Source organism: Oncorhynchus mykiss, chromosome 12, assembly GCF_013265735.2.
Source record: "Oncorhynchus mykiss isolate Arlee chromosome 12, USDA_OmykA_1.1, whole genome shotgun sequence".
NCBI classification, from domain to species: Eukaryota; Metazoa; Chordata; class Actinopteri; order Salmoniformes; family Salmonidae; genus Oncorhynchus; species Oncorhynchus mykiss.
In genome coordinates this window covers 30798394-30825922 of record NC_048576.1, presented here as the reverse complement: position 1 = coordinate 30825922, position 27529 = coordinate 30798394, and the positions used below count along the sequence as shown (strand labels likewise).

Here is a 27529-nt window from a genome sequence, read left to right as displayed (position 1 = left end):
TTTTATATCCAATAGTTTTTCCTGGTCTGTATGTAATAAAACTTTAGATTTTCTAGGATAACAATGTAAGAGATAATATATAAAAGAACAAATAACTGCATAGTTTTCTAAGAACCTGATGAGAGGCGACCATCTCTGTCAGCGTCATTTCACTGGAGGTATGTTGGGTCATTGTCCTGGGTCATTGTCCTGTTTAAAACTAATGATAGTCCTAATAAGCCCAAACCAGATGGGATGGCGTATCAATGCTGTGGTAGCCATGATAGTTAGGTGTGCCTTGAATTTTAAAAAAAAATCACAGACAGTGTCACCAGCAAAGCACCCCCACACCATCACACCTCCTCCTCTATGCTTCATGGTGGGAACCACACATGCAGAGATCATCCGTTCACCTACTCTGCGCCTCACAAAGACATGGCAGTTGGATCCAAAAATCTACATTTGGACTCATCAGACCAAAAGGACAGATTTCCACGGTCTAATGTCCATTGCTCGTGATTCTTGGCCCAAGCAAGTCTCTTCTTCTTATTGGTGTCCTTTAAAAGTGGTTTCTTTGCAGCAATTTGACCATGAAGGCCTAATTCACACAGTCTCCTCTGAACAGTTTATGTAGAGATGTGCTTGTTACTTGAACTCTGTGTAGCATTTATTTGGGCTGCAATTTCTGAGGCTGGTAACTCTAATGAACTTGTCCTCTGCAGCAGAGGTAACTCTGGGTCTTCCTTTCCTGTGGCGGTCCTCATGAGAGCCAGTTTCATCATAGCGCTTGATAATTTTTGCAACTGCACTTGAAGAAACTTTCAAAGTTCTTGACTGACCTTCATATCTTAAAGTAATGATTGACTGTAATTTCTCTTTGTTTATTTGAGCTGTTCTTGCTATAATATGGACTTAGTCTTTTACCAAATAGGGGTATCTTCTGTATACAACCCCTACCTTGTCACAACACAACTGATTGGCTCAAACACATTAAGAAGGAAATAAATTACACAAATAAATGTTTAACAAGGCACACCTGTTAATTGAAATACGTTCCAGGGGACTAACTCATGAAGCTTGTTGAGAGAATGCCAAGAGTGTGCAAAGCTGTCATTAAGGCAAAGTGTGGCTACTTTGAAGAATCTTAAATCTAAAATATATTTTGTTAACACTTTTTTGGTTATTACATGATTCCGTATGTGTTATTTCATAGTTTTTAAAAAATCTCTTCACTATTATTCTACAATGTAGAAAATAGTAAAAATAAAGAAAAACCCTTGAATGAGTAGGTGTGTCCAAACTTTTGACTGGTATTGTAGGTTTGAGATAGAACGTCCTTGTGTGTGTGGTTGAGTGTATTTCTGTCAACCATCCTCTTTAATTGCTTCATAAGTCCAAGCAGCATTGTTATGCGACACCATGATGCAGATGATGTCATTTCAGATTAGAAAGCACTGAGATCCACTGATGCAGGCTGACCGATTGACTCTCCGTGGCTTTTACACCCCATGGCTTTTGGTCATTATTATTTACCATGCTTATGTTGCACTCTGAAACTTCATATTAGTCACGGTAATGTCCTTGGTAGGAAAATTAGAAAGTGTTTATTTGATTACATCATACATCACTACACTTGACCCGGTCAAAACAATTTGACATACTTCATCTGGTAAATCCCTACCTCACAATTACAAGATGTTGCATATTACAGTAAACAATTGTTAAATGGAATTGAGGTCACTCATATGGAATTGTTGTCATTTTTATTATAAATATATAATTGATTTATTATGATTAAGTTCTGTTTGAACAAAAAAGCCCATGATAATGTAGTTATTACACTATGATAATGATGGAAGACTCTTAAAGGAAACTTTGTTATGGGTAGTGTTAAAATACATTCCCTGGTTTTCCGGATGATTCCTGAAATTAAGAGGGAATAAGCAGGAAATGGAATCCGCCTTCCTGGATTTCTAGAAAACCTGGACATTTCTAGAAAGTTACAAGAATTTTGCAGCCCTAGTCTCGGGTAATTGCACTTCTCAATATGTCTACCGAATCACATTGCATTCATGCCATTAACAAAATAGACCTACGGGGTAACATTCCAGGAGATAATAGGTTTGAACATTGATATATAGGCCTAAACCTGAATGGCTGGAGCAGAGAGAGTTCCAACAGACTCTGACACCTTCTTATGGGCTGAAGGGAATGTGGAGGATTCTCTCTGAGCACTTCAGCTCGCTGTCATAAATCTCTAGTTCAATCATGCTGAATTTATGAGGCCCACCACAATGCTATCTGGTACAGTAGATAGAAATGTGGCGGTGCTGGGGCTGTGGGGGGACAAGCTCTTAACCTAACAGAGTTATGGAGCCCTGTGCTCATGACGGAGTATTGAGAGGCAGGCCTTGGTGCATCAATCAGTTTGTCAGAGTTTCCATCACATTTACCTTACTGTCAAAGAGAATTTGGGTGCGTGCTTATGGACTAATTTACACCCAGTTTGCCATTTTATAAAACCCTATTGAAATGAATAGCTTGCTCAGTGTGACAATTATTTATCTTCCATGTACTTTAATAAACATTGGCCCCCTCCAGGTCTCCCTTGTGAAAGAGATCTTTCAACCTCAATTGGTCAACCTGGTTTTTCAAGTTTACACTGCTCCCAATACAGAAATTTAAAAAACAGATGATGTCCTTTACCCCTCTGATGTTCTCCTAAAACTCAAGGAGAATTTGTTTGGTTGGCATCATATGCTCCTGCCCTTAGTTGATATGGATGTGTTTTTACATTATTTGGCCTGGTAGGTTGCCCTACAAGCAAACCCTTCGAGGCTTAGTTCCAAAATAGAGGCACCACTTTGTTTCAAAAGTTGGGGAAGTTTCCAAAATGATAACATGAAGAGCAGAGAAGGGCAACATTAAAACATTTAGAGAACATTTGACATATTTTACAGCTTGATTCTGCTGTATGTGAGTAAGATTGTACAATTCCTTCACACAATAGTAACATGTCTGTGTTTCCTGACACCAGTTACACCCAGGATGTTGTATGCACTGGCATGGCCATTTTCTGCCTGGTTACCGTTGACAAGATCAGGAATCTGGTAAACAAAAGCAAAACATAGTTTACAGTGTATACTCTTCCCTACATGTGTCCCAAATGATGCATGTGGTTTACAGTTTATGTTTAACTTCTCCCATTTAGGTCATGAAAGAGCACAGTAACACTTTACAGCTCTCTCGCACTCTCTCTTTTAGGGTTTGATTCCCACTCGGGACCAGTACGAAAAAGTACATATGCATTCACTATTGTAAATCGCTCTGGATAAGAGTGTTTTCTAAATTACTAAAATGTAAAATAACTAATAATCTTCAGCTGAAAATGCAATCACCCTGAAATTCTTAGGTTATGACTTATTACAGTTGACTTTAATATTACATTTGTTAAGTTTTATGAGGTACTTCTTACCAGACTCATTACTGTAATGAAAACGAATCAATTACACTGTAAATAAATCATACAGAATAAATTGGCATCTGAACAAATGAATAAATCCACATCTAAATCTAGAGGCCACCTTATGTGTCAATGTATTATTACGTACCTCAAAATGTTTTGTATAGTTAGTCTGGATGTAACCACTGTCGTTGAATCCACTGTGGGTGACACCTGCTGTAAGAAAGATACATCTCAGTATTTTACCAGTGGAGCGTTTTCAGGGATAGATGAATGTGTACACATGTGACAGCATGGCTGTGAACATGTGACAGCAAGAGGCTGATATAAACATACCACGACATAACTTAAAGAATTTTGTTAACATTAAAAATGTGTTCTGTTAATCGAAAATGTCATTATAATCTGTGTGTAGGCATAAGTGCCTATGCGGGCGCAAGTGTGTGTTTGTGTGTGTGTGTGTAAAGACAGAAATGATAGCTCCTACTTGTTTGGCCGTCTATCACGTATGCAGGGTTTTCCTTGCCCTGTCTCTGTCCCACTGCACCACCACTCATCTCAATCTGGGACCTCGTTCTCCTGGGATACATCAAACACTTCACTGCAACAATCACACTATAAACCTCACATAATGATCAAGGTAACTGATCTGGTAATTGGGGACAAAATGGTAGCAGAACTCTCTTACCCCATTTCCTTCTGGTAGCTGGATTCTGAAATGAACCCCCGAGGGAAAATAATAATGAATCAGGTATAGACGTGTTGCTTTTGGTGATGGTAATTATGCCATGATGAATGTAGTAGGTCAAACTTTATTTGGATAGTCCATCTGTAGATGCTATCTACAGACTATCAGTAACATTTCAACTAACTATCTACTAACCCTAACACTAGCTCTAACCCTAACCTTAACCTTACCCTAACCCTTATTCTAAACCTAACCCTAACCTTAGCAAGCACTTGCTTATCAACAGATAGTTTGTTGATAGTATGACCATCAGTAGAGCATCTACAGATGGAAAATCCGGACTTTCTAAATCAAGTGTGACCGAATTAATTCTCCAACATTTATCTCTAGACATATAGGCCTATAGGTGTTATAGACCTATAGTCAGAGTTTTGATATTAGACCTCATGTGTACCCTTTCAGACAGTGAGTAATCTATATCCACAAATTATCATACATTAACCTTTATACTCATTAGAAGGTTTACTGCAAGTCAACCTCTTTGTTAGCATCTCCTTGAAGTCTGTTGCTTGTTGAGCTTTCCTGTATGCATCGGACATATGAGAGGCAAGCAGCGGGAGCCAAACAGTCCTAACGTTACTATATTTTCTGACTGGTGTGTCCTGTATTTAGATGAAGGCCTCTGCATATATCTCACCCTGGCATTGTCCTAATAGAGGACCTCAGTCTACTTGTTTTCTACTTTCTTCAGTGAAACAGAGCAAGAGGCTCGATTTGGGCATGACTCCTGCTCCTTGGACTACAGGAGGTTTGACCTTGATACAAGCTAAAGAAAGGCTTCTTACTTGCTTCTTTTCTGCGTTTGCAGCAGAAGACGATTCCAAGGATGAGCAGCACCAGCAGAGCGAAGCCACCGATGGAACAAACGACAGCGATGAGCACAGTCCAGTCTTGGGGCTCTGGTGAAACAGTGGTCTCGAGATAAGTAAGAGTTAGTGAGTTAGTATGTATGGTTAGTAAATATCACAATGTAGACTGACATCTTAGCCTTAAACTCAGTTGGCTATTGAGACAGTAGGTTCTATTGTAAGTCCAACCTGCCACTAGTTGTTAATGTACTGAACCAATCAAATGTGTGACGGAGCTACAGAAAATTATACATGGCAATGTGCTCTTGGAAGAAATACACAACTTGTATCATGTAAGTATCTACCTGCATAAACAATTCATTCATTCACTTATTTATTAATGTAATAAGTAATTATGGAAAAATAATCACAGTCCCACAGAACAGTACAAAGGCATATGTTAAGGGAGGTAGCTCTTATCCTTTCTCAGAGGATTTTCTCACATTTTTTATTGCTCTAAAAATTGTAAGGCCAGCCAGGATCATCAGCTTTTAATTGTGATTTTTGGCAGCACCTCAACTTGGCCAGGAACCCATAAAATCCCTTTCCTGACTCAGCAAGGGTTCCCATTTCTAACAGTGTAAGCAGACCTCACTAAATCCTATCCATGTTGAAGGTACTGTCCAGGCTACTGGAAGTGACCAGACAGGGCCGGCACTATAGGCTGGCCGTAGGGGGAATGGCCCGCCCTACCTTACCTCGTTCCCTGTCCAAACATTTCAACATTGATCATTTATTTGATCGAGAAGCAAACAGAAAGACTGATTAATCTAAGATTGGTGAGATACGTGCAAAGGTAACCTGAGAAAGAATCAGAGCGATCAAAACGTATCTGATGCTGCCTGGCCAAAAAGAGTATTGCATATCATACTCTTTTTGGCCAGACAGCATCAGATACATGGGCTACACACAGTAAGACAGAAAAACACTATTTCGCACGCTCGGATGGTTTCTCTGGTGAGATAGTTTCAGTCACTTGCGAATTGAAGGAAAGTTGGCGGGTGCACAGGGTACTGTTTGGATCCTGGAATTATTTTGGACAAACGTGCGAAGGTAACCTACTTTTGAAGTGATTTGTTTGACAATCAGATTAAAACATCAGACTGGTTGTGTTCATGCACATTAAAATGTAAGATCATCAAGGACAACAACCACCCGAGCCACTGCCTGTTCACCCCACTACCATCCAGAAGGCGAGGTCAATACAGGTGCATCAAAGCTGGGACCGAGAGACTGAAAAACTACTTATATCTCAAGGCCATCAGACTGTTAAACAGCCATCACCAACACAGAGAGGCTGCTGCCTACATACAGACTCAAATCCATGGCCACTTTAATAAATGGATTACTATTCACTTTAAATAATGCCACATTAATAATGTTTACATTACTCATCTCATATGTATATACAGTTGAAGTCAGAAGTTTTCAAACATTTAGGTTGGAGTCATTAAAAATCGTTTTTCAGCCACTCCACAAATATCTTGTTAACAAACTATAGTTTTGGCATGTCGGTTAGGACATCTACTTTGTGTATGACACAAGTCATTTTTCCAACAATTGTTTACAGACAGATTATTAAGATTCACTTCTAATTCAATGTATCACAATTCCAGTGGGTCAGAAGTTTACATACACTAAGTTGACTGTGCCTTAACAGCTTGGAAAATTCCTGAAAATGATGTCATGGCTTTAGAAGCTTCTGATAGGCTAATTGACATCATTTGAGTCAATTGGAAATGTACCTGTGGATGTATTTCAAAGCCTACCTTCAAACTCAGTGCCTCTTTGCTTAACATCATGGGAAAATCAAAAGAAATCAACCAAGACCTCAGAAAACAAATTGTAGACCACCACACATCTGGTTCCTCCTTGGGAGCAATTTCCAAACACCTGAAGGTACCACGTTCATCTGTTCAAACAATAGTACGCAAGCATAAACACCATGGGACCACGCAGCCATCATACCGCTCAGGAAGGAGATGCGTTCTGTCTCCTAGAGATGAACGTACTTTGGTGCGAAATGTGCAAATCAATCCCAGAACAACAGCAAAGGACCCTGTGAAGATGCTGGAGGAAACAGGTACAAAAGTATCTATATCCACAGAAAAATGAGTTCTATATTGACATAATGGCCGCTCAAGCAAGGAAGAAGCCACTGCTCCAAAACCGCCATAAAAAAGCCAGACTACGGTTTTCAACTGCACATGGGGACAAATATCGTACTTTTTGGAGAAATGTCCTTTGGTCTGATGAAACAAAACTATTTTTTTTATGGCCAAAAAGTTCTAACTATAGAACTATTTGGCCATAACGACCATTGTTATGTTCGGAGGAAAAAGGGGGAGGCTTGCAAGCCGAAGAACACCATCCCAACCGTAAAGTACGGGGGTGGCAGCATCATGTTGTGGGGTTGCTTTGCTGCAGGAGGGACTGGTGCACTTAGATGATGGAACCATGAGGAAGTAAAATTATGTGGACATATTGAAGCAACATCTCAAGACATCCGTCAGGAAGTTAAAGCTTGGTTGCAAATGGGTCTTCCAAATGGACAATGACCAAAAGCATACTTCCAAAGTTGTGGCAAAATGGCTTAAGGAAAACAAAGTCAAGGTATTGGAGTGGCCATCACAAAGCCCAAAGACCTCAATCCTATAGGAAATGTGTTGGCATAACTGAAAAAGCGTGTGCGAGCAAGGAGGCTTACCAACCTGACTCAGTTACACCAGCTTTGTCAGGAGGAATGGGACAAAATTAACCCAACTTATTGTGGGAAGCTTGTGGAAGGCTACCCCGAAACGTTTGACCCAAGTTAAACAATTTAAAGGCAATGCTCCCAAATACTAATTGAGTGTATGCAAACTCCTGACCCATTGGGAATGTGATGAAATAAATAAAAGCTGAAATAAATCACTCTCTCTGCTATTATTCTTATTCTTTACTAGGTTTAAATGTCAGGAATTGTGAAAAACTGAGTTTAAATGTATTTGGCTAAGGTGTATGAAAACTTCCGACTTCAACTGTACTATATTTTATACCACGTATTGCATCTTGCCTATGCTGCTCGGTCATCACTCATCCATATATTTATATGTACATATTTTTATTCCACCCCTTTAGATTTGTATGTATTAGGTAGTTGTTGTGGAATTGTTTGATTATTTGTTGGATATTACTGCACTGTCGGAACTAGAAGCACAAGCATTTCTCTACACTTGCATTAACGTCTGCTAACCATGTGTATGTGACCAATAAAATTTGATTTGATACATTTCTACAGTTATATTACATGTATCTCCTATAAAAACGCATTTAAAAATGTGTGCATGCCCTTGTCCCGTGAACAAAACGTGCCCCCCTATGGAAATCAAATGCCTGTCTAACTGAAGAGTCAGAAGAGTTCTTACCAACCACCAGGTAGATGGAGCTGGACAGTGGGGTGGTCAGGGCAGATACGCTGGCCAGGCACTTCACTTGGACACTGTTGACCCCACGGACAGTGAGGAGGCTGATGGAGTTATACAGACTGTCCAGGGCCTCACTGCTACTGTTGTAGCTGTTCTGGTCCACCACGACCCCATCCACCACCCAGCTCACTGTGGGCTTAGGGAACCAACCAGAGGCCTCACACTGGACGATGGCCTGGTTGCCCTGGGCCACTGTCATGTTACCTCCCACAATCCTCACTGTGCCGCTCTCTGTGGAGACAGACAGAAGAGAACAGTCATCAACCGTGAGGGATGACATCTTACATGAAACACAATGAATATACTGTAGTGTTAATGTTGGACCACCTACAGAAGTGGATAATTCTACAGATGTTGGAACTTAATTTGAGCCAGTTTGCTTCAGCAGGAAAATAATCCTGCAACTATGTTCTAGTATGGTAAATGCTTCCTGAATGTCCTGACTTAACACTGGTCCCAGCTGAGGGTTGGCCACAATGTAAACAATCAATGTAATAGCGACATCCATTCAGTTGGATATTACTACTGCCTGCCTAGGAGTATTGATACATGGAGGGGAATATGTTTGTAATCAGGTAGGTCCAAATCAGGGGAATGAGAAGTCCATCCATGCACCATACTCTATATCAGGTGTGAAGGTACAACCCAGATGCAGACCACGTCGAATAAACAATAGTTTAATATTCCAACGGGGGCAGACAATGGACAGGTCAAGGCAGGCAGGGCTCAGTAAACCAGAGGTGGGGCAACGGTACCGGGCAGCAGACAGGCTCAGGGAGACAAAGGGCTGTGAGACATGGGTTTGACTATGGAGACATGAAAGGTGAGATGAATACGAAGGGTAAGGGGCAACAGAAGATGAACAGCAGAGGGGCTAATGATCTTGGAGATGGGTAACGGGTCGATAAACCGGGGGGAGAGATTGCGGGAAGGGCAGATCCCGGGTAGATAGCCATACCTTCTGCCCGAGACGACACCGGGAAGCCAGGGTCCGATGGCGATCCGCTTGTTGTCGATACCTGGAGGTGGTCTTGAGGAGTGCTCTCTTCCAGGTACGACGACAGCGGTAGACAAACATCTGGGCAGAAGGTATGCCGACCTCCTCTTCCTGCTCAGGGAAGAGTGGGGGATGATACCCGAGGGAACATTCAAATGGTGATAGGCCTGTGGCAGATCAGGGAAGGGTGTTGCGGGCGTAATCTACCCATACCAGCTGCTGGCTCCAGGTGGTGGGGTTGGCGGAGACCTGGCAGCGCAGGGTGGTCTCGAGGTCATGGTTGGCTCGCTCCGACTGGCCATTAGACTGGGGGTGGAACCCAGAGGACAGGCTGGCCGACGACCCAATGAGGGTGCAGAACACCTTCCAGAACCGGGATGAGAACTGAGGGCTGTGGTCAGAGACCATGTCCACGGGCAGTCCATGGATCCAGAAGACGTACTGCACCATGAGCTGGGCCGTCTCCTTGGCAAAGGGTAACTTGGGGAGAGGAATGAAGTGGGCGGCCTTGGAAAAGCGATCTACCACGGTCAGGATGGCGGTGTTGCCATCAGACGGGGGGAGACCCGTGATGAAGTCCAGGGAGATTGGGCCCACTCCAGGACCACGGAGTGGACAGCGTCAGGCACGAACATCCAGTTATCTGGGACCCCCTAGGGTTCGGCTGGTACTGCTGTGCCTCCCGAACCTGTTTCCCAATACCCCAGCTGAGTGCCGTCGCCAGGCACGAGATGGGAAGGATGGTCTCGGGCTCCGGGGTGGTAGCTGAGTGGTTATAGCGGTGAGACAGGGCATACGGCTTGACATTCTTGGAACCCGGCCGGTAGGAGAGGGAAAGGTTGAACCGGGTAAACAGCAGGGCCCATCTCGCCTGCCTGGAGTTGAGGCTCTTGGTGCTGCGGAGATACTCCAGGTTTTTGTCGTCGGTCCACACAATGAACGGATGTTCCGCCCCTTCGAGCCAGTGCCTCCATTCCTCCAATGCCATCTTCACTGCGAGAAGCTCCCGATTCCTCACATCGTAATTCCTCTCCATGGAGGTGAGGTGGTGGGAGAAGAAGGCGCAGGGATGTAGCTTAAAACGTCTTTGGGATAGTTGGGAAGGTAGCGTCCCACCTGGCCAACATCCGGTGAAATGGCAGAGCGCCAAATTCAAATTAAATAACAATAAATATTAAACTTTCATGAAATCACAAGGGCAATACATCAAAATAAATCTTAACTTGTTGTTAATCCAGCCAACGTGTCAGATTTCAAAAAGGCATTAAGGCGAAACAAACCATGCGATTATCTGAGGACAGCATCCAGCACACAAATGCATAAAAAATATTTTTCAACCAGGGAGTTGCGACACGAAAGTCAGAAATAGTGATATAATATATGCCTTACCTTTGAAGATCTTCTTCTGTTGGCACTCCAAAAGGTTTCAGTTACATTACAAATGGTCCTTTTGTTCGATATATTTTTTTATTTTTTTATTTCACCTTTATTTAACCAGGTAGGCTAGTTGAGAACAAGTTCTCATTTGCAACTGCGACCTGGCCAAGATAAGGCATAGCAGTGTGAACAGACAACACAGAGTTACACATGGAGTAAACAATTAACAAGTCAATAACACAGTAGAAAAAAGGGGAGTCTATATATACATTGTGTGCAAAAGGCATGAGAAGGTATGCAAATAATTACAATTATGCAGATTAACACTGGAGTGATAAATGATCAGATGGTTATGTACAGGTAGAGATATTGGTGTGCAAAAGAGCAGAAAAATAAAAATAAATAAATAAAAACAGTATGGGGATGAGGTAGGTGAAAATGGGTGGGCTATTTACCAATAGACTATGTACAGCTGCAGCGATCGGTTAGCTGCTCAGATAGCAGATGTTTGAAGTTGGTGAGAGAGATAAAAGTCTCCAACTTCAGCGATTTTTGCAATTCGTTCCAGTCACAGGCAGCAGAGAACTGGAACGAAAGGCGGCCAAATGAGGTGTTGGCTTTAGGGATGATCAGTGAGATACACCTGCTGGAGCGCGTGCTACGGATGGGTGTTGCCATCGTAACCAGTGAACTGAGATAAGGCGGAGCTTTACCTAGCATGGACTTGTAGACTTGTAGATTTCTTCTTTATATCGATAAAATCTCAGTTTAGCTGGTGCGCTTCAGTCAATAATTCACTCGGTTTCTATCAGTCAAAATGCATACAAAATTAATCCCAAACATTACCAATAAACTTATCCAAACAAGTCAATCAACGTTTATAATCAAGCCTTAGGTACCCTAATATGCAAACAAACAATACAATTTAAGACGGAGAATTGTTATTGTCTTTACCGGAGATAAACAAAAATAACGCGCTCTCGGCCATGCACATGGAAACACTACAGCCAAAATGGGAGCCCTTAGAAAAACTACTTCTTCTCCCACATTTTTCCAAAAACCAGCCTGAAACTCTTTCTAAAGACTGTTGACATCTAGTGGAAGCCCTAGGAACTGCAATCGGGCATGATTTCGCCCTATTATAAAAGTGCCAGCCATTGAAATCAGTGGTAGGATGAAAAAAACAGTTTTTGGGATGGTTTGTCCTCGTGGTTTCATCTGCCATTTCAGTTCTGTTATACTCAGAGACATTCTTTTAACAGTTGTAGAAACTTTGGAGTATTTTCTATCCAATTATATGCATATCCTAACTTCTGGGCCTGAGTAGCAGGCAGTTTACTTTGGGCACGCTTTTCACCGGAAGTCAAAATACCGCCCCCTATCCCAAAGAAGTGTTAAGGTCCAGGGCATTGGCCACCACAAACTGGAGGTGAACCCCAGGAAGCGTTGCAGCTGCACCCTGGATGTAGGCTGAGGTCAATCCACCACCGCTTTCACCTTCTCGGGATCCATCTTGACGCTCCCAGCAGAGATGATGTAGCTCAGAAAGGGCATGGTGGAGCGATGGAACTCACACTTTTCCGCCTTAACGAACAACTGGTCCTCCAGAAGGAGCTGGAGAACCTGCCGGACATGGAGCACGTGTTCTTGGGGGAAGCGGGAGAAGACGAGGATGTCATCAATGTAGATGAAGACGAACCGGTTCAGCATATCGCGGAGAACGTCATTCACCGGAGCTTGGAACACGGCAGGGGCGTAGGTGAGGCCAAAGAGCATGACCAGATATTCATAGTGGCCGCTGGCTGTGTTGAAGGCGGTCTTCCACTCGTCCCCCTCTCGTATTCGCAACAGGTGGTAGGCATTACTTAGATCCAGCTTGGAGAACACAGTGGCCCCCTGGAGCGGCTCGAAGGCTGCGGAAATGAGTGGAGTGGATGACTGTTCTTTACAGTGATGTCATTGAGTCCCTGGTAGTCAATGCACGGGCGCAGGATCTTCTCCACGAAGAAGAACCCTGCGGCAGTGGAAGAGGAAGAGGGACAGATAAATCCAGTATCTAGGGAGTCCCCAATGTAGTCCTCCATAGCATTGGTTTCCGGTCCCGACGGCGAGTACAGACTCCCCCGGCGAAGCGTGGTGCTAGGGAAAAGGTCAATCTCGCAGTCATAGGGGTGGTGTGGTGTAAGGGAAGTTGCCCAGGACTTGTTGTGACACCTCCCGGAGATCCTGGTATTCAGCGGGAATGGTGGAGAGATCCGGAACCACCACCAAGGACCCAGGAAGACATCCCGGGGCAGGTTATGCCGACTTCAGACAATGGGTGTGACAGAACGAATTCAAGCCCATGATGGCACCCGTAGACCAGTTGATGAGTGGATTGTGTCGCTGGAGCCAGGAGAATCCCAAAAACACGAGGATCTGGGGGGACTTGATGAGCAGGAACTGAACGGTCTTGCTGTGATTCGCTGACACACGTATGTTGATAGAAGTGGTATTATAGCTGACCCGACCAATAGAGCGCCCATCCAATGCTCTAACATCCATGGGAATGGAGAGAGGCTGAGTGGGGATATTCAGCTCAGAAGCCAGTGTGTCATCCAAAAAGCTCTCATCGGCCCCAGAGTCAAGGAGGACCCAAAGAGATTTGGACTGGTTTCCCCACAGCAGAATGACATATAAAGGGTTGTGAGTAAGGAAAGGAGAAAAGTCCCCCTAATAGCCCACCAGAGTACTCGCTCCTACCGGTGAGCCTGCGCTTTTACCGAGCACGAGGACACCAAATGACCCGCAACACAGACAGCTCCTTGTGCTGACACTGTGTTGCCATTCCCAGCCCTGACTAGCTGCATGGGCTTGGGAAACAGTGCCTTGGCCCTCCTCGGTGACTCTTGAGAAATGTAGGGAAATCTCGGGTGCTCTCGGCCACGGGACCGTCGGGGACTTCTGGCAGGACTCGGAGGCAAGGTGGAGTCCCTGGACGTGCGAGTGAAATCGAATTTCCTCTCGATCTGTCGTTCCCGCAATCGCCCATCGATGTGGATGGTCAAAGCGATGAGGGGGTCAAACTCTGTGGGTAACTCCCGAGCGCAAGCTCCTCCTTAACCTCCTCCGAGTTGCTGTGCAGGAACATGTCAAACAGTGGTTCCGCGGCCACAGTGCGGGCATCCTGTCGGAGCTGGATTAGCTTCCGGGCAGCTTCTCTCCAGGAGAAAGGGGCATAAAGGACCTCCTTCACCTCTCTCACGAACCCCTCCAGGCTCTCGCATATGGCCTGCTGCTGTTCCCATACAGCGGTAGCCCAGGTGAGATACCTTCCAGACATCAGCGTGATGAGGTAGGTTATTTTGGAGCAATCCGAGGGGAAGGAGGAGGGCTAAAGCTCGAAAATGAGGGCACACTAAGCTAGAAACACCTGACAGGTGCTCGGCTCTCCATTAAAGCTTTGCGCAGGAGGTAAATGGGGGAGGTGGAGTGGCCGGTGGGGAGGCATTGCCAACCGCCGAATTGCTGAGGCGCGTAGAATAAACAATAGTTTAATATTCCAACAGGGGCAGGCAATAGACAGGTCAAGGCAGGCAGGGGTCAGTAAACCAGAGGTATAAATACACAGGGGATAATGGGGAAGATGGGCGACACCTGGACGGGGGTGGAGACAATCACAAAGACAGGTGAAACAGATCAGGGTGTGACACCATAGGAACAAGACCAAATCAATATCCAACAAAGGTAATCCAATAGAGCCAGCAGGAGCCGCAATAAGATGAACAGTAAATTGTAACTGTGAATGTGTAAATGGCTTACCATCACCCAAGGCACTAGAGCAAGGAGTACAAAACAGAGTCAACCAAGGACGACCACACTCGCATGATGAGTGCCCTTGCCTGAGATTTGAAGACTTGCATTAACTCCCTAAGCTACTGCATAGGTTTTAGCTCAGCAGGCTAGCAGGATAGTATTCTTATGGCACACAAGAGACCAGGGTTCATATTCTAGGTCAATCACACATTTTGCTGAAGTGCTAATAAAAACAGATGTCAGCTCTATAAAACAAAAAATGTAAAAAGAGTGTTCAGTAAAGATCAACTGAATTGAGAATATTCATTCCCGTTGCGATTTATGATCAAATACCAAAATGTTTTTCAACATCTTGTCTCCAGGCTGGAATCTTTGTCTCAGAACATCTGATGCCAAACTTTATTCCTCTCTTTTTTGTGTGAACTCTACCATGTGGAAATAGGCAAATTTTGCAAATAATGAGCCTCCCCCTATGCATGGTGCAACTCTTCAAAATAGTCCATAAATGCTGAGCCCTACAAGGCATTTGCATATCCACAGTGTGTTTCCCCTATGCTTGGTTGGTTCTTCTATCATTTTGGGGATAGAAAAGTCACCATAAGGATAGTAAAAAAACAGGACAATTCTCCCTCATGGGGACATTTCCAGCATGCCCATGAGGACAAAGGCTATTCTAAACTCAGGGGTTTGGTTTAGGGTTAGGGTTGCAATTAGGATTAGGGTCAGAATTTGGGTTAGGGCAAGGGGTTAGTGGTTAGGTTTAGATTTAGGGTTAAGGTCAGGAATTAGGTTTAGGTTAGGGTTACCGGTTAGGGTAAGTGATTAGGGAACATATTAATTGTAGTTCCACACGAGGATAGAAGAACATAACGTGTGCGTGTGTGTGTGTGTGTGTGTGTGTGTGTGTGTGTGTGTGTGTGTGTGTGTGTGTGTGTGTGTGTGTGTGTGTGTGTGTGTGGGATGCAGGAAAAACTCGCTGCTCTGAACTAAGCTGACCACTCTGTCTCCCATTCCATGTACCAAAATGCTGCCGTTGGTGAGGACATTCTCACCTTCACTGTTAAGGCGAGGCTGAAATTTCTACCAACAAAATATTATCTGCCACTCTGGTACCCTGCAAATCATGACCAAATCAGTATTCTACATGAGTCAAATAGAATGGAGTCTATTGTCCATGTTGTTAATGCACACAAGCATAAACATTCTTGTGTAAGGGGAAGCTGGTTTGATGTTGATGCCTTTGCCGAGAAGCTGCTTAAGTATCAGCCCATCGGGGAGATGCTTGGACAGCCTTCGGGTGTAGGTGCAAGATGGTGGTGCTGATATTTGTCAGTCTCGGCCACGTACACAGGATTGCAGTGCATGGCCTCCAGATTGCTGGCCTGACAAAAACAAGAGCAAAGCAGTTGGCTAGGTACTGCTCTGTTTTCGCTGTCATGTAAAAATCTTCTCAGCGTGAAATAGTTCCCAATCGTTCTGATTGTGACATCATGTTGTAACTTTCCCAGTCAATAATTGCACAAGCGGCTGAGCTCCTTTAGATTTTTCTCTCACACCCCCTCGCCCTTGATTTAGCTAGCTAGCTAACTAAAGTAACAAATATATGCAGTGTCAATCGAAAAAGTAGCGCCCAAGTCTTTGCAAACGCAAAAAATCTCTCCTCATGTCAATCCTCAGCACTTTGACGCGAGAGTCCGGGTATTTATATGCAGACCTCACGCCTCAACAAGCTTCTGATTGGTCCCTGGCCACCATTGATTTGCAGACATGTGAAGCAAGTTTTTATGCTGGGAGAGATATTACAGAATGACGTCACAATCAGAACACAATCAGAATGATCAGAACTATTGGGAACTATTTCAAGCTGGGAAGATTTTTAAATGACACTGGGCAGAAGGAGGTGCTTTCTGTACCCTTGAGTGCCATTCATACAGGGACCTTTGAATTGTTTGGATACTTTTTTAATGTAAACTTGATAGGTGAATTCAAATAAAGTATATAAAGTGTGTGTGGTGTGCGTGACTTGAGGAGATTGCGCTTCAAAGAAATGCTTACCATCAAAGTAAGCAGTAGAGTACAATTAACCATAATGCAAATCCTACAGCTCCCATCCACTAGTGTGTTTTACCTTACCCTTGTCTAGGAGCCAAAGCATACTTGCTGATTGGAAACAACGAATGCAAGGGTGGTGTACAAAGTATTGTGGTGTACAATGTTTCTCTGGGATCCATTGACCAGCACTGTATTTTCTCTGCACAATTGCTAATGTGTAGATCAGACCAGTAAGATTTTTGGCTACAGCAAAAAGACTTACAATACATGGACTTGGTTCATTGGTTGTTTATTACACTAATCACTTTTGGCAACTGTGGCAAATTAGCTAGACAGAGAAAACTTTGAACGTCAGTTCAACGTCTGGTTTTGATTTACATTTGGTTGTGCTGACAATTAACGTGAACCCAATGTGAAATCCACCAAAAATGTCACCCTGCCCCAGTTACTCTGCAGTTTATTAATTTATTTTATTTAATCTCCTCAACAATGCTACTCTATCATTTCAGTAAAGGTGATTATTTAAATGAACTCCATATTCTAACCTTGGATTATATGGAAGCTCATCAAATGTATTTTAAAGAGTTATTTCTGTCTGAATCAGACTGTTCCATCTGCCAATACATGGATCCTTATTCCTGTGTTGATGATTAGCCAGGACCTGCTGAGAGAACAGATTATTATCCCTTTCTATGCTCAGAGTTTACAGTGTGCTACCACTTCTCTACTCTCTGATCTTACAGTGTATACTACTGCTCTCCAGAGCATAGGTCGGTCATTACACCACTGTCATCTATAGTGATACTGTATGTGCACAGCCTATACAGTGCAGGATGAGATGGGAAAAATACATTATTTAACTACTCTGCACATTTTGATTCCAGTAAAGAGGCCAGTCTTCACTTCTAAGGATGAAATATTGAGGAATTGTTCCCAACCTTGGACAAAGAGCTGAGCGGTCTGGGTCGGCTTTTCCTGGACGCCACAGCTGACGTCACCAGAGTCGTTCCTCCAGACGTCCCGGATGATGAACTCCCAGCAGTATATGTCGGCGCTGGAGTAGTTTTTAACGGAGAAACGACGGTTGTGCTCAGACACACCGGTGCCGCTGTTGATGGTGAGGACCAAAACAGTTTTAAGCATCCATGACATGGAGTACCAGGCCTCAGACAGGCTGATGTTAAACCGAGCCTCTGAGCCCCGCAGCACAGTCACATTCAGGGGCTCCAGCTGAGGGACTCCTGAGACTCCTGGAGAGGAGAGGAGAGGAGAGGAGAGGAGAGGAGAGGAGAGGAGAGGAGAGCATCATGGTGTGGTTAGAGTTGGGGGTGAGAGGAGATAATGATTATCTATTTGTCATTTGTTATATTTGAGATCATTAAGTTTGCTGACGACACAACAGTTGTAGGCCTGATCACCGACAACAATGAGACGGCCTATAAGGAGGAAGTCAGAGAACTGTCCGTGTGGTGCCAGGACAACAACCTCTCCCTCAATGTGAGCAAGACAAAGGAGCTGATCGTGGACTACAGGAAAAGGCCGGCCGAACAGGCCCCCATTAACATCAACAGTGCTGTAGTGGAGCGGGTCGAAAGTTTCAAGTTTCTTGGTTCCCACATCACCAACTAACTATCACGGTCCAAACATACCAAGACGGTCGTGGGGAGTGCACGACAAAACCTTTTCACCCCCAGGAGATTGAAAAGATTTGGCATTGGTCCCCAGATCCTCAAAAGGTTCTACAGCTGCACCATCCTGACAGGTTGCATCACCACCTGGTATGGCAACTGCTCGGTATTGGACCGTAAGGCACTACAGAGGGTAGTGAGAACAGCCCAATACATCACTGGGGCCAAGCATCCTGCCATCCAGGACCTATATAATAGGCGGTGTCAGAGGAAAGCTTATAAAATTGTCAGAGACTCCAGTCACCCAAGTTATAGACTGTTTTCTCTGCTACTGCACGGCTAGCGGTACCGGAGCGCCAAGTCTAGCACCAAAAGGCTCCTCAACAGCTTCCACCCACAAGCCATAAGACTGCTGAACAATTCATGAAAACACCACCGGACAATTTACATTGACCTCTCCTCCCTTTTGTACACTCGCTGTTTGTTTGTTACCTATGCATAGTACCCCCCCCCCCCCCCCCCCGCCAAGTCTAGCACCAAAAGGCTCCTCAACAGCTTCCACCCACAAGCCATAAGACTGCTGAACAATTCATGAAAACACCACCGGACAATTTACATTGACCTCTCCTCCCTTTTGTACACTCGCTGTTTGTTTGTTACCTATGCATAGTACCCCCCCCCCCCCCCCCCCCCCGTACAGATTACCTAACCTAGCTTGTACCCCTGCACACTGACTCTGTACCGGTGCCCCCTGTATATAGCCTCGTTATTGTTATTCTTATTGTGTTACTTTTATTATTACTTTTTATTTTAGTCTACTTGGTAAACATTTTGTTAATGGTTAATGTCTTGTAAGTAAGCATTTCACGATAAAGTCTAAACTTGTTGTATTCCGCGCATGTGACAAATAAATTGTATTTATTTAGATTTCATTTGATATATTTGGGAGTTGTTAGGTACAGTTTGCAAGATAAGCACAGATATGATAAGCTTTTGTTGAAGAACATTCACTACAGAGTAAAGTTGAAATAGTTATGAAAGGGCCAGCGTGACGATTGTTGTTTATGGCCCTATGTGGGGGGGAATGGACTTAGAAACAATAAACTAATTCTGTTCACAAATCCTTGTTGTTGAGTGTAGTCAACTTGGCTGGTCTCCTTGGAGATGGACGTTCCCCTGAACTTATACATTTGTAATGATTCTGAGCCACTGCACCGCTCAAAAGGAGAGCTCAGAGCCACTTCCACTACTGCTACTACTGGGGTCGGACTGCTGCCACTACGACTTCTGCCGCTGCTACTTCCTGGTCCAAGAGGGTGGAGTGGAGTGGAGTGGAGCCGAACCGAACCGAACCGATGGTGCTCCAATGCCAGATGACTGATGCAACACATGCTATTTCCCAGAAATGGGATGATTGACTTTCCTAACCCTTGTGAGTGATTTGAGTGACTTGAGTGAGTGATTTGCCTTGGGGCCTTAGTACCTGTATTCTTGTCTTTGCTGCAAGTGCCACACCTTTAGAACAGTAAACCTCGAGAACCCTCTTGACTCATTATTCTGTCGATAGAACAAGTTCCTAACACAGTCTCAGGTGTTTGGAATGTTGGGCCTGTTTACACTCTGAGGTGCTCATTCATTACATAATAATAGATGCATTTTACAAAGCTCTTTTCATACAGACTACATCACTTTAAAAAAAAATGCATCTAAGGAGCCCCATGAAGCTCCAATGAGACATGGATAGGCTTTCAGCAAAGTGACTTTCACTTTTACTTGAGTCATTTTCTATTAAGGTATCTTTACTTTTACTCAAGTATGACTATTGGGTACTTTTTCCACAACTGCTTGTAATGACAGAGTTGTGGGTTCGATTCTAACGAGGGACCAGTGTGAATGAAAATGTATGCACTCACTACTGTAAGTCACTCTCGATAAGAGCATCTGCTAAATGACAAAAAAATGATGAGGCTACTTGTGGATACTTTGAAGAATCTAAAATGTAAAATATATTTTGATTTATTGCACACTTTTTTGGTTACTACATGATTCCATATGTGTTATTTCATAGTTTTGATGTCTTCACTATTATTCTACAATGTACAAAATAGTAAAATAAAGAAATACCATTGAATGAGTGGGTGCGTCCAAACTATAAACTCGGCAAAAAAAGAAACGTCCTCTCACTGTCAGCTGTGTTTATGTTCAGCACAATTAACATGTGTAAACATTTGTATGAACATAACAAGATTCAACAACTGAGACATACTGTAAACTGAACAAGTTCCACAGACATGTGACTAACAGAAATGGAATAATGTGTCCCTGAACATAGGGGGGGGGGTCAAAATCAAAAGTAACAGTCAGTATCTGGTGTGGCCACCAGCTGCATAAAGTACTACAGAGCATCTCCTCCTCATGGACTGCACCAGATTTGCCAGTTCTTGCTGTGAGATGTTACCCCACTCTTCTAAGGCACCTGCAAGTTCCCGGACATTTCTGGGGGGAATGGCTCTACTCCTCACCCTCCGATCCAACAGGTCCCAGACGTGCTCAATGGGATTGAGATCCGGGCTCTTCGCTGGCCATGGCATAACACTTCCTGCTGATTGCAGGAAATCATGCACAGAATGAGCAGTATGGCTGGTGGCATTGACATGCTAGGGGGTCATGTCAGGCTGAGCCTGCAGAAAGGGTACCACATGAGGGAGGAGAATGTCTTCTTTGTAACGCACAGCGTTGAGATTGCCTGCAATGACAACAAGCTCAGTCCGATGATGCTGTGACACACCGACCCAGACCATGACCAACCCGAAACCTCCAAATCGATCCCGCTCCAGAGTACAGGCCTCGGTGTAAAGCTAATTCTTTCGATTATAAACGCGAATCCGACCATCACCCCTGGTGAAACAAAACCGCAACTCGTCAGTGAAGAGCACTTTTTGTTTTGCCAGTCCTGTCTGGTCCAGTGACGGTGGGTTTGTGCCCATAGGCGATGTGGTTGCCGGTGATGTCTGGTGAGGACCTGCCTTACAACAGGCCTACAAGCCCTCAGTCCAGCCTCTCTCAGCCAATTGCGGACAGTCTGAGCACTGATGGAGGGATTGTGCATTCCTGGTGTAACTTGGGCAGGTGTTGTTGCCATCCTGTACATGTCCCTCAGGTGTGATGTTCGGATGTACCAATCCTGTGCAGGTGTTGTTACATGTGATCTGCAACTGCGAGGACGATCAGCTGTCCGTCCTGTCTCCCTGTAGCGCTGTCTTAGGCATCTCACAGTACGGACATTGCAATTTATTGCCCTGGCCACATATGCAGTCCTCATGCCTCCTTGCAGCATGCCTAAGGCACATTCACGCAGATGAGCAGGGACCCTGGGCATCGTTCTTTGGTGTTGTTCAGAGTCAGTAGAAAGGCCTCTTTAGTATCCTACATTTTCATAACTGTGACCTTAATTGCCTGCCGTCTGTAAACTGTTAGTGTCTTAACGACCATTCCACAGGTGCATGTTCATTAATTATTCATGGTTCATTGAACAAGCATAAGAAACAATGGTTAAACCCTTTACAATGAAGATCTGTGAAGTTATTTGGATTTTTACTAATTATCTTTGAAAGACAGGGTGCTGAAAAAGGGACGTTTCTTTTTTTGCTGAGTTTATATTTAAATATTTCCAATTTCATAAAATGTTGTTACATGTAGTCTTTTGGTTCAACCGTAATGCATAATAAACATGATCAACAGAGGGAACATATTGGGTGTACTCAATTATATTGGGTGTAAAATATAATTTGTCATAAGATGGGCCTGAGATCAAAGTCAATATTCAGACCACTAGGGGTAAATGTGTTTAAAATAGGACATCCAGTAGGCCTCCCCCTAGTAGTTGGATCTCCATGTTACCTCCTCTCCTTGGTAGAGCAACATGCTCAATGCCTGTGTATTTGAGGGAGGAATTGGGATGGTTAGCTTCAACAAAGTAAGCTGCTATTGGATTGTTAGTGTTCTTACACCTGATAGAGCTGCGGTGTTCAGCTATGCATTATTTTAATTGTCTTTTTGTTTGTCCTACCTGGCTTTCCCACATGTACAGGTGATGAGATAGATTACTCCCGTTGTCTTGCATGAGATGATACCCCTAACAGGAATTTTTCAACCTCTATGTGGGAGTCTGAAGAAGGATGTTGTTCTAGTGCTATTGCGCTGTGCACATGAGCCACATTTGTAGTTCCCATTTGGAATGGGTGTCAAGAGTGTCTGAGTGAGCTCAAGGGGCAGGTCAGATCTCACCAAGTTATCTACATTATTGTGACCATGCTTATAGACCACCAGTGGAGGCTCCTTGAAGAGGTGTGCAATTTTTTTGTCTGATTGCAAAATATGCCAGTGCTTTTTCAGGATTGCTTTCATTTTCTCAGAACACTTGGTGTACTTAGTGCAAAACACCATTGTTTTTTGTCTTTGATTTAGTTGTTAGCAATTCCTCTCTTGGTTTTTGAGATATTTTCATCATTGCAGCATTAAGAGTTTTGTCCTTGTAGCCTCTCATTTTGAATGTATCTGTCATTGTCTTAGCATTGTTGTCAAAATCTGACTGGTGGCCACAGATTCGTTTAACTCTGCATAACTGGCTATATGGTAGACCATTCTTGAGGGGAAGGGGATGCATACTATCCGCACATACTGTAGCAGGGTACCCCAGTCTGCAGCAGTCCAATCCCTGTACCTTTTGCAGAATAGCAGTCTGTCCCTTATGTTTTCCTGGAGAGAAGTGGCTTCTTTGGTGCCCTTCTTGACACCAGGCCATCCTCCAAAAATCTTAGCTTCACTGTGCGTGCAGATGCATTCACACCTGCCTGCTGCCATTCCTGAGCAAGCTCTGTACTGGTGGTGCCCCGACGCCACAACTGAATCAACCTTAGGAGACGGCCCTGGACTTTCTTGGGCACCCTGAAGCCTTCTTCACAACAATTGAACCGCTCTCCTTGAAGTTCTTGATGATCCGATAAATGGTTGATTTAGGTGCAATCTTACAGGCAGAAATATCCTTGTCTGAGAAGCCCTTTTTGTGCAAAGCAATGATGGCGGCACATGATGTCAGCTGGTCCTTTTGTGGCAGGGCTGAAATGCAGTGGAAATGTTTTGGGGGGATTCAGTTAATTTGCATGGCAAAGAGGGACTTTGCAATTCATCTGATAACTCTTCATAACATTCTGGAGTATTTGCAAATTGCCATCATACAAACTGAGGCAGCAGACTGTGAAAATTAATGTTTGTGTCATTCTCAGAACCTTTAGCCACGACTGTACATAACCTGGTTCAAGCATTTATGACATTACCCTGAAGAAGGCACAGTGATGCCGAAACGTTGGTGGGTTTTTTTAAATACTGGGAGGTTATACATATGGAGTGTGCGAGTCTCTTTGTTATTATAGTAAAGTACTTAAGTAGAAATACTTTAAAGTACTACTTAAGTGTTTTTTGATGTATCTTTACTTCACTTTACTATTTATATTTTTGACTACTTTTACTTCACTACATTACTTAAGAAAATAATGCACCTTTTACTCCATACATTTTCCCTGACACCCAAAAGTATTCGTCACATTTTGAATGCTTAGCAGAACAGGAAAATGGTCCAATTGACGTACTTACCAACAGAAAATCATTGATCATCCCTACTGCCTCTGATCTGACAGACTCATTAAACACATATGCTTCGTTTGTAAATTATGTCTAAATGTTGGTGTGCCCCTGGCTATCCGTAAAAATAAAAACTGGTGCCGTCTGATTTGCATAAAATAAGTCATTTTGATACTTAAATATATTTTATTAATTACATTTACTTTTTTTACTTAAGTATATTTAAAACCAAATCATTTTAGACTTTTACTCAAGTAGTTTTTACTGGGTGACACACTTTTACTATATATTTTTTATTTTTCTATTAAGGTACAGTGCCTTCGGAAAGTATTCAGACCCCTTTACTTTTTCCACATTTTGTTACATTACAGCCTTTTCCAAAATTTATGAAATTGTTTTTTTCCCTCATCAATCTACACACAATACCCCATAATGACAAAAAAATGTAAATATCACATTTACATACTGTAAGTATTCAGACCCTTTACTCAATACTTTGTTGAAGCACCTTTGGCAGCGAATACAGCCTCGAGTCTTCTTGAGTATGACGCTACAAGCTCGTCACACATGTACTTGGGGAGTTTCTCCCATTCTTCACTGTAGATCCTCTTCAAGCTCTGTCAGGTTGGAAGGGGAGCGTAGCTGCAAAGCTATTTTCAGGTCTCTCCAGACATGTTCAATCGGGTTCAAGTCCGGGCTCTGGCTGGGCACTCAAGGACATTCAGAGACTTGTCCTGAAGCCACTCATGCGTTGTCTTGGCTGTGTACTTAGGGTTGTGAACTTTCGCACCAGGCTGAGGTCCAGAGCGCTCTGGAGCAGGTTTTCATCAAGGATCTCTCTCTGTACTTTGATCTGTTCATCTTTCCCTCGATCCTGACTAGTCTCCCAGTCCCTGCCGCTAAAAAATATCCCTACAGCATGATGCTGCCACCACCATGCTTCACCGTAGGAATGGTGCCAGGTTTCCTCCAGAAGTGAAACTTGGCATTCAGGTCAAATAGTCTTGGTTTCATCAGACCAGAGAATCTTGTTTCTCGTGGTCGGAGACCTTAAGGTGCCCCATGCAACATTTTGAACTGATACAGTATCGCCTGTCTCCATGCTTGACAAAATTCATCAGCTTACAGCGAGTGTATCAATGAAATTCAGATAATGAGTGGAATATATTTGCATATATAACCAAAGTATTTCAGCAGTGAATTGTACACTGCACTCCAAATGGTAGCACACAAGAGTGAAGCACACTGGCTGATGGAGAATGATGTACAGTATTTACAACCACATCCATATATGATTTGGTTTTACCTTCTAACATAAATTGATGTCAAATTGATACATTTATGAGGTACAAATATATAAATGTACTCAGTCAATCAAACATGTGCTTCGAGTTTTGAAACATGAGCCATTTTGATGATCTGTTTAGATTTCTGTGCTTAGAGTTGTGAAAATGTACCAGCACTATCCTGATGAGGCCTGACTCATAAAGTTTCCTTAAGAAGGAAGCAATATTATAGCCTGGTGTAGTCAACGTAAAGCCGTATCCATTAGGCATGTTAAATTAGAGACCTGTATTTCTCTGCATGGCTGTGATAAACACGAGAAGGCCTCCATGCGAAATGAACAGCTTTAAATCACTCCCAAACGAGACCAGTCTAACTAGGGCAAGATGAAGCCAGGGATAAATGATATGCTGAGCTGGGTTCTAATGCTCGTTCAGTGAAATAGAGTTGGATGTTTATTCACTATTATCTATTCTCATGAACAGGGAAATGTTTGGGTAATCCCAATTGCGACGTCAACTATGGATTTTGTCCCCATCCTATCATATTCAGTAGATTTGTTTCAATTGTGAGTATATGGGATAGCGCAATGTAGTGTGTCAAATGTGTATATGTGTGCATAAAATATTGAGGTCTGCTCACCTGTTGCATAGAGTAAAAGCAACCTGAAGAAAACACTGGCCATGTTGCCCAGGTAACAGTCATGCTAATATTCCCTGCCTGTAATATAAAAACAAAAAAGGCAATGGCATGGAAACAACACAGCGGGCAGCAAAATACTGTACACATTCAAACAGACCTGAGCTCTGAACTACATTTTTCACCAAGGAATGTTGTGCGATGAACTCCCCTGTTCACAAAAACACATACATTCTCTGATTGATCTCTGATCAAAGACTCACTACAGCCCAACCACAGAACAGAAACATTATATCTTAATAACTTATCTTCTCGAACAAACATTAATCAAACAAAATATATTATTGAAACAATAATAATTTCAATAATTGCAGTCTCAGAGATCTGTCCATTCGGAGTACCGACAGAATCATACTTCCTCCCTAAGTCTTTCCCTCAACAACAACAAACAAGATCATTCTGAAATTGCATTTTTCTTTAGGAAATATTCCTACTGAGATCCAATGTACATCGACATACATCATTCTAATAACTTACTTGTTGAAGACTCTTAGAGCGATGACTAAAATGGATCCAAGGTTAATTTCCTGTTGAATCAGACCTAGTAAATAGAGGGACTCCACCTTCAGGTGAAACCAAATGTAGCTTCACTCCCCCATATACATCTACCTCTACAGAGAGCAAGGTCCACCCATGTAACAGTTCCCTTATCAGTCACACTTGCATGAGTGAGTGCTTAAGCGTTTGTTTGAGTGTGTGTCACAGTTTCACCTTCTTGCATAGTGATTATTGGCATAGTTAAGCTTGCTGGTAGAGCAGAAGGTTACCAGAGAGTCAACTGAGGTAGGTTGTCTACCCAACAGATTACCTTAGGGGGCTTTGATCCCTACATGACACATCTGGGATATCGTCTGGGGTGAATAATACCACAGAGCGGTGGTGTTGTGACACAAACACACAACAGCCTTTAAGCAGACACACCCATGTGTTGCATTCGCTGCCATGTTTTAGTGTAAGTACAACAATTTCAATCTGAGGTTTTTCAACATGGGGCCACATACTTCTGACCCAGATACAGTGCCTTTGGAAAGTATTCAGACTCCTTGACTTTTTCCACATTTAGTTACCTTACATCCTTATTCTAAAATTGATTAAATAAATAAAAATCCTCAGCAATCTACACAAAATACCGCATAATCACAAAGCAAAAAAAAGGTTGTTAGCTATTTCTGCAAAACACATTTAAAACAAAAAATTGAGCTCAGGTATATCCTGTTTCCACTGATCATCCTTGAGATGTTTCTTCAACTTGATTGGAGTCCACCTGTGGTAAATACAATTGATTGTACATGAGTTGGAAAGGCACATGCCTGTCTATATAAGGTCCCACAGTTGACAGTGTATGTCAGAGCAAAAACCAAGCCATGAGGTCGGAGGAATTCTCTGTAGAGCTCCGAGACAGGATTGTGTCAAGGCACAGATCTGGGGAAGGGTACCAAAACATTTCTGCAGCATTGAAGGTGCCCAAGAACACAGTGGTCTCCATCATTCTTAAATGGAAGAAGTTTTGAACCACCAAGACTCTTCCTAGACCTGGCCGCCTGGCCAAATT

The 27529-nt window shown here is 43.3% G+C and overlaps 1 protein-coding gene across 2 annotated transcripts; it reads right to left on the bottom strand.

Moving 5' to 3' along the window:
* Positions 1-1564: 1564 nt before the first annotated feature.
* On the bottom strand, positions 1565-27024 carry igsf5a (immunoglobulin superfamily, member 5a). 2 transcript variants are annotated; one of them, XM_021623473.2, is made up of 9 exons: positions 26455-27024; positions 25921-25998; positions 17665-17976; positions 8446-8736; positions 4976-5089; positions 4131-4155; positions 3930-4021; positions 3591-3655; positions 1565-3086 (listed from the first exon to the last, which is right to left on the bottom strand). In XM_021623473.2, exons 2-9 carry the CDS (start codon positions 25961-25963, stop codon positions 2979-2981), a joined length of 1050 nt encoding a protein of 349 aa, XP_021479148.2. In that variant the 5' UTR covers positions 25964-25998; positions 26455-27024; the 3' UTR covers positions 1565-2978. The 2 variants fall into 2 exon arrangements, with proteins under 2 accessions (XP_021479148.2, XP_021479147.2); XM_021623472.2 differs by having other exon boundaries at positions 3591-3658; positions 26455-27015.
* Between the last annotated feature and the right edge of the window lie 505 nt (positions 27025-27529).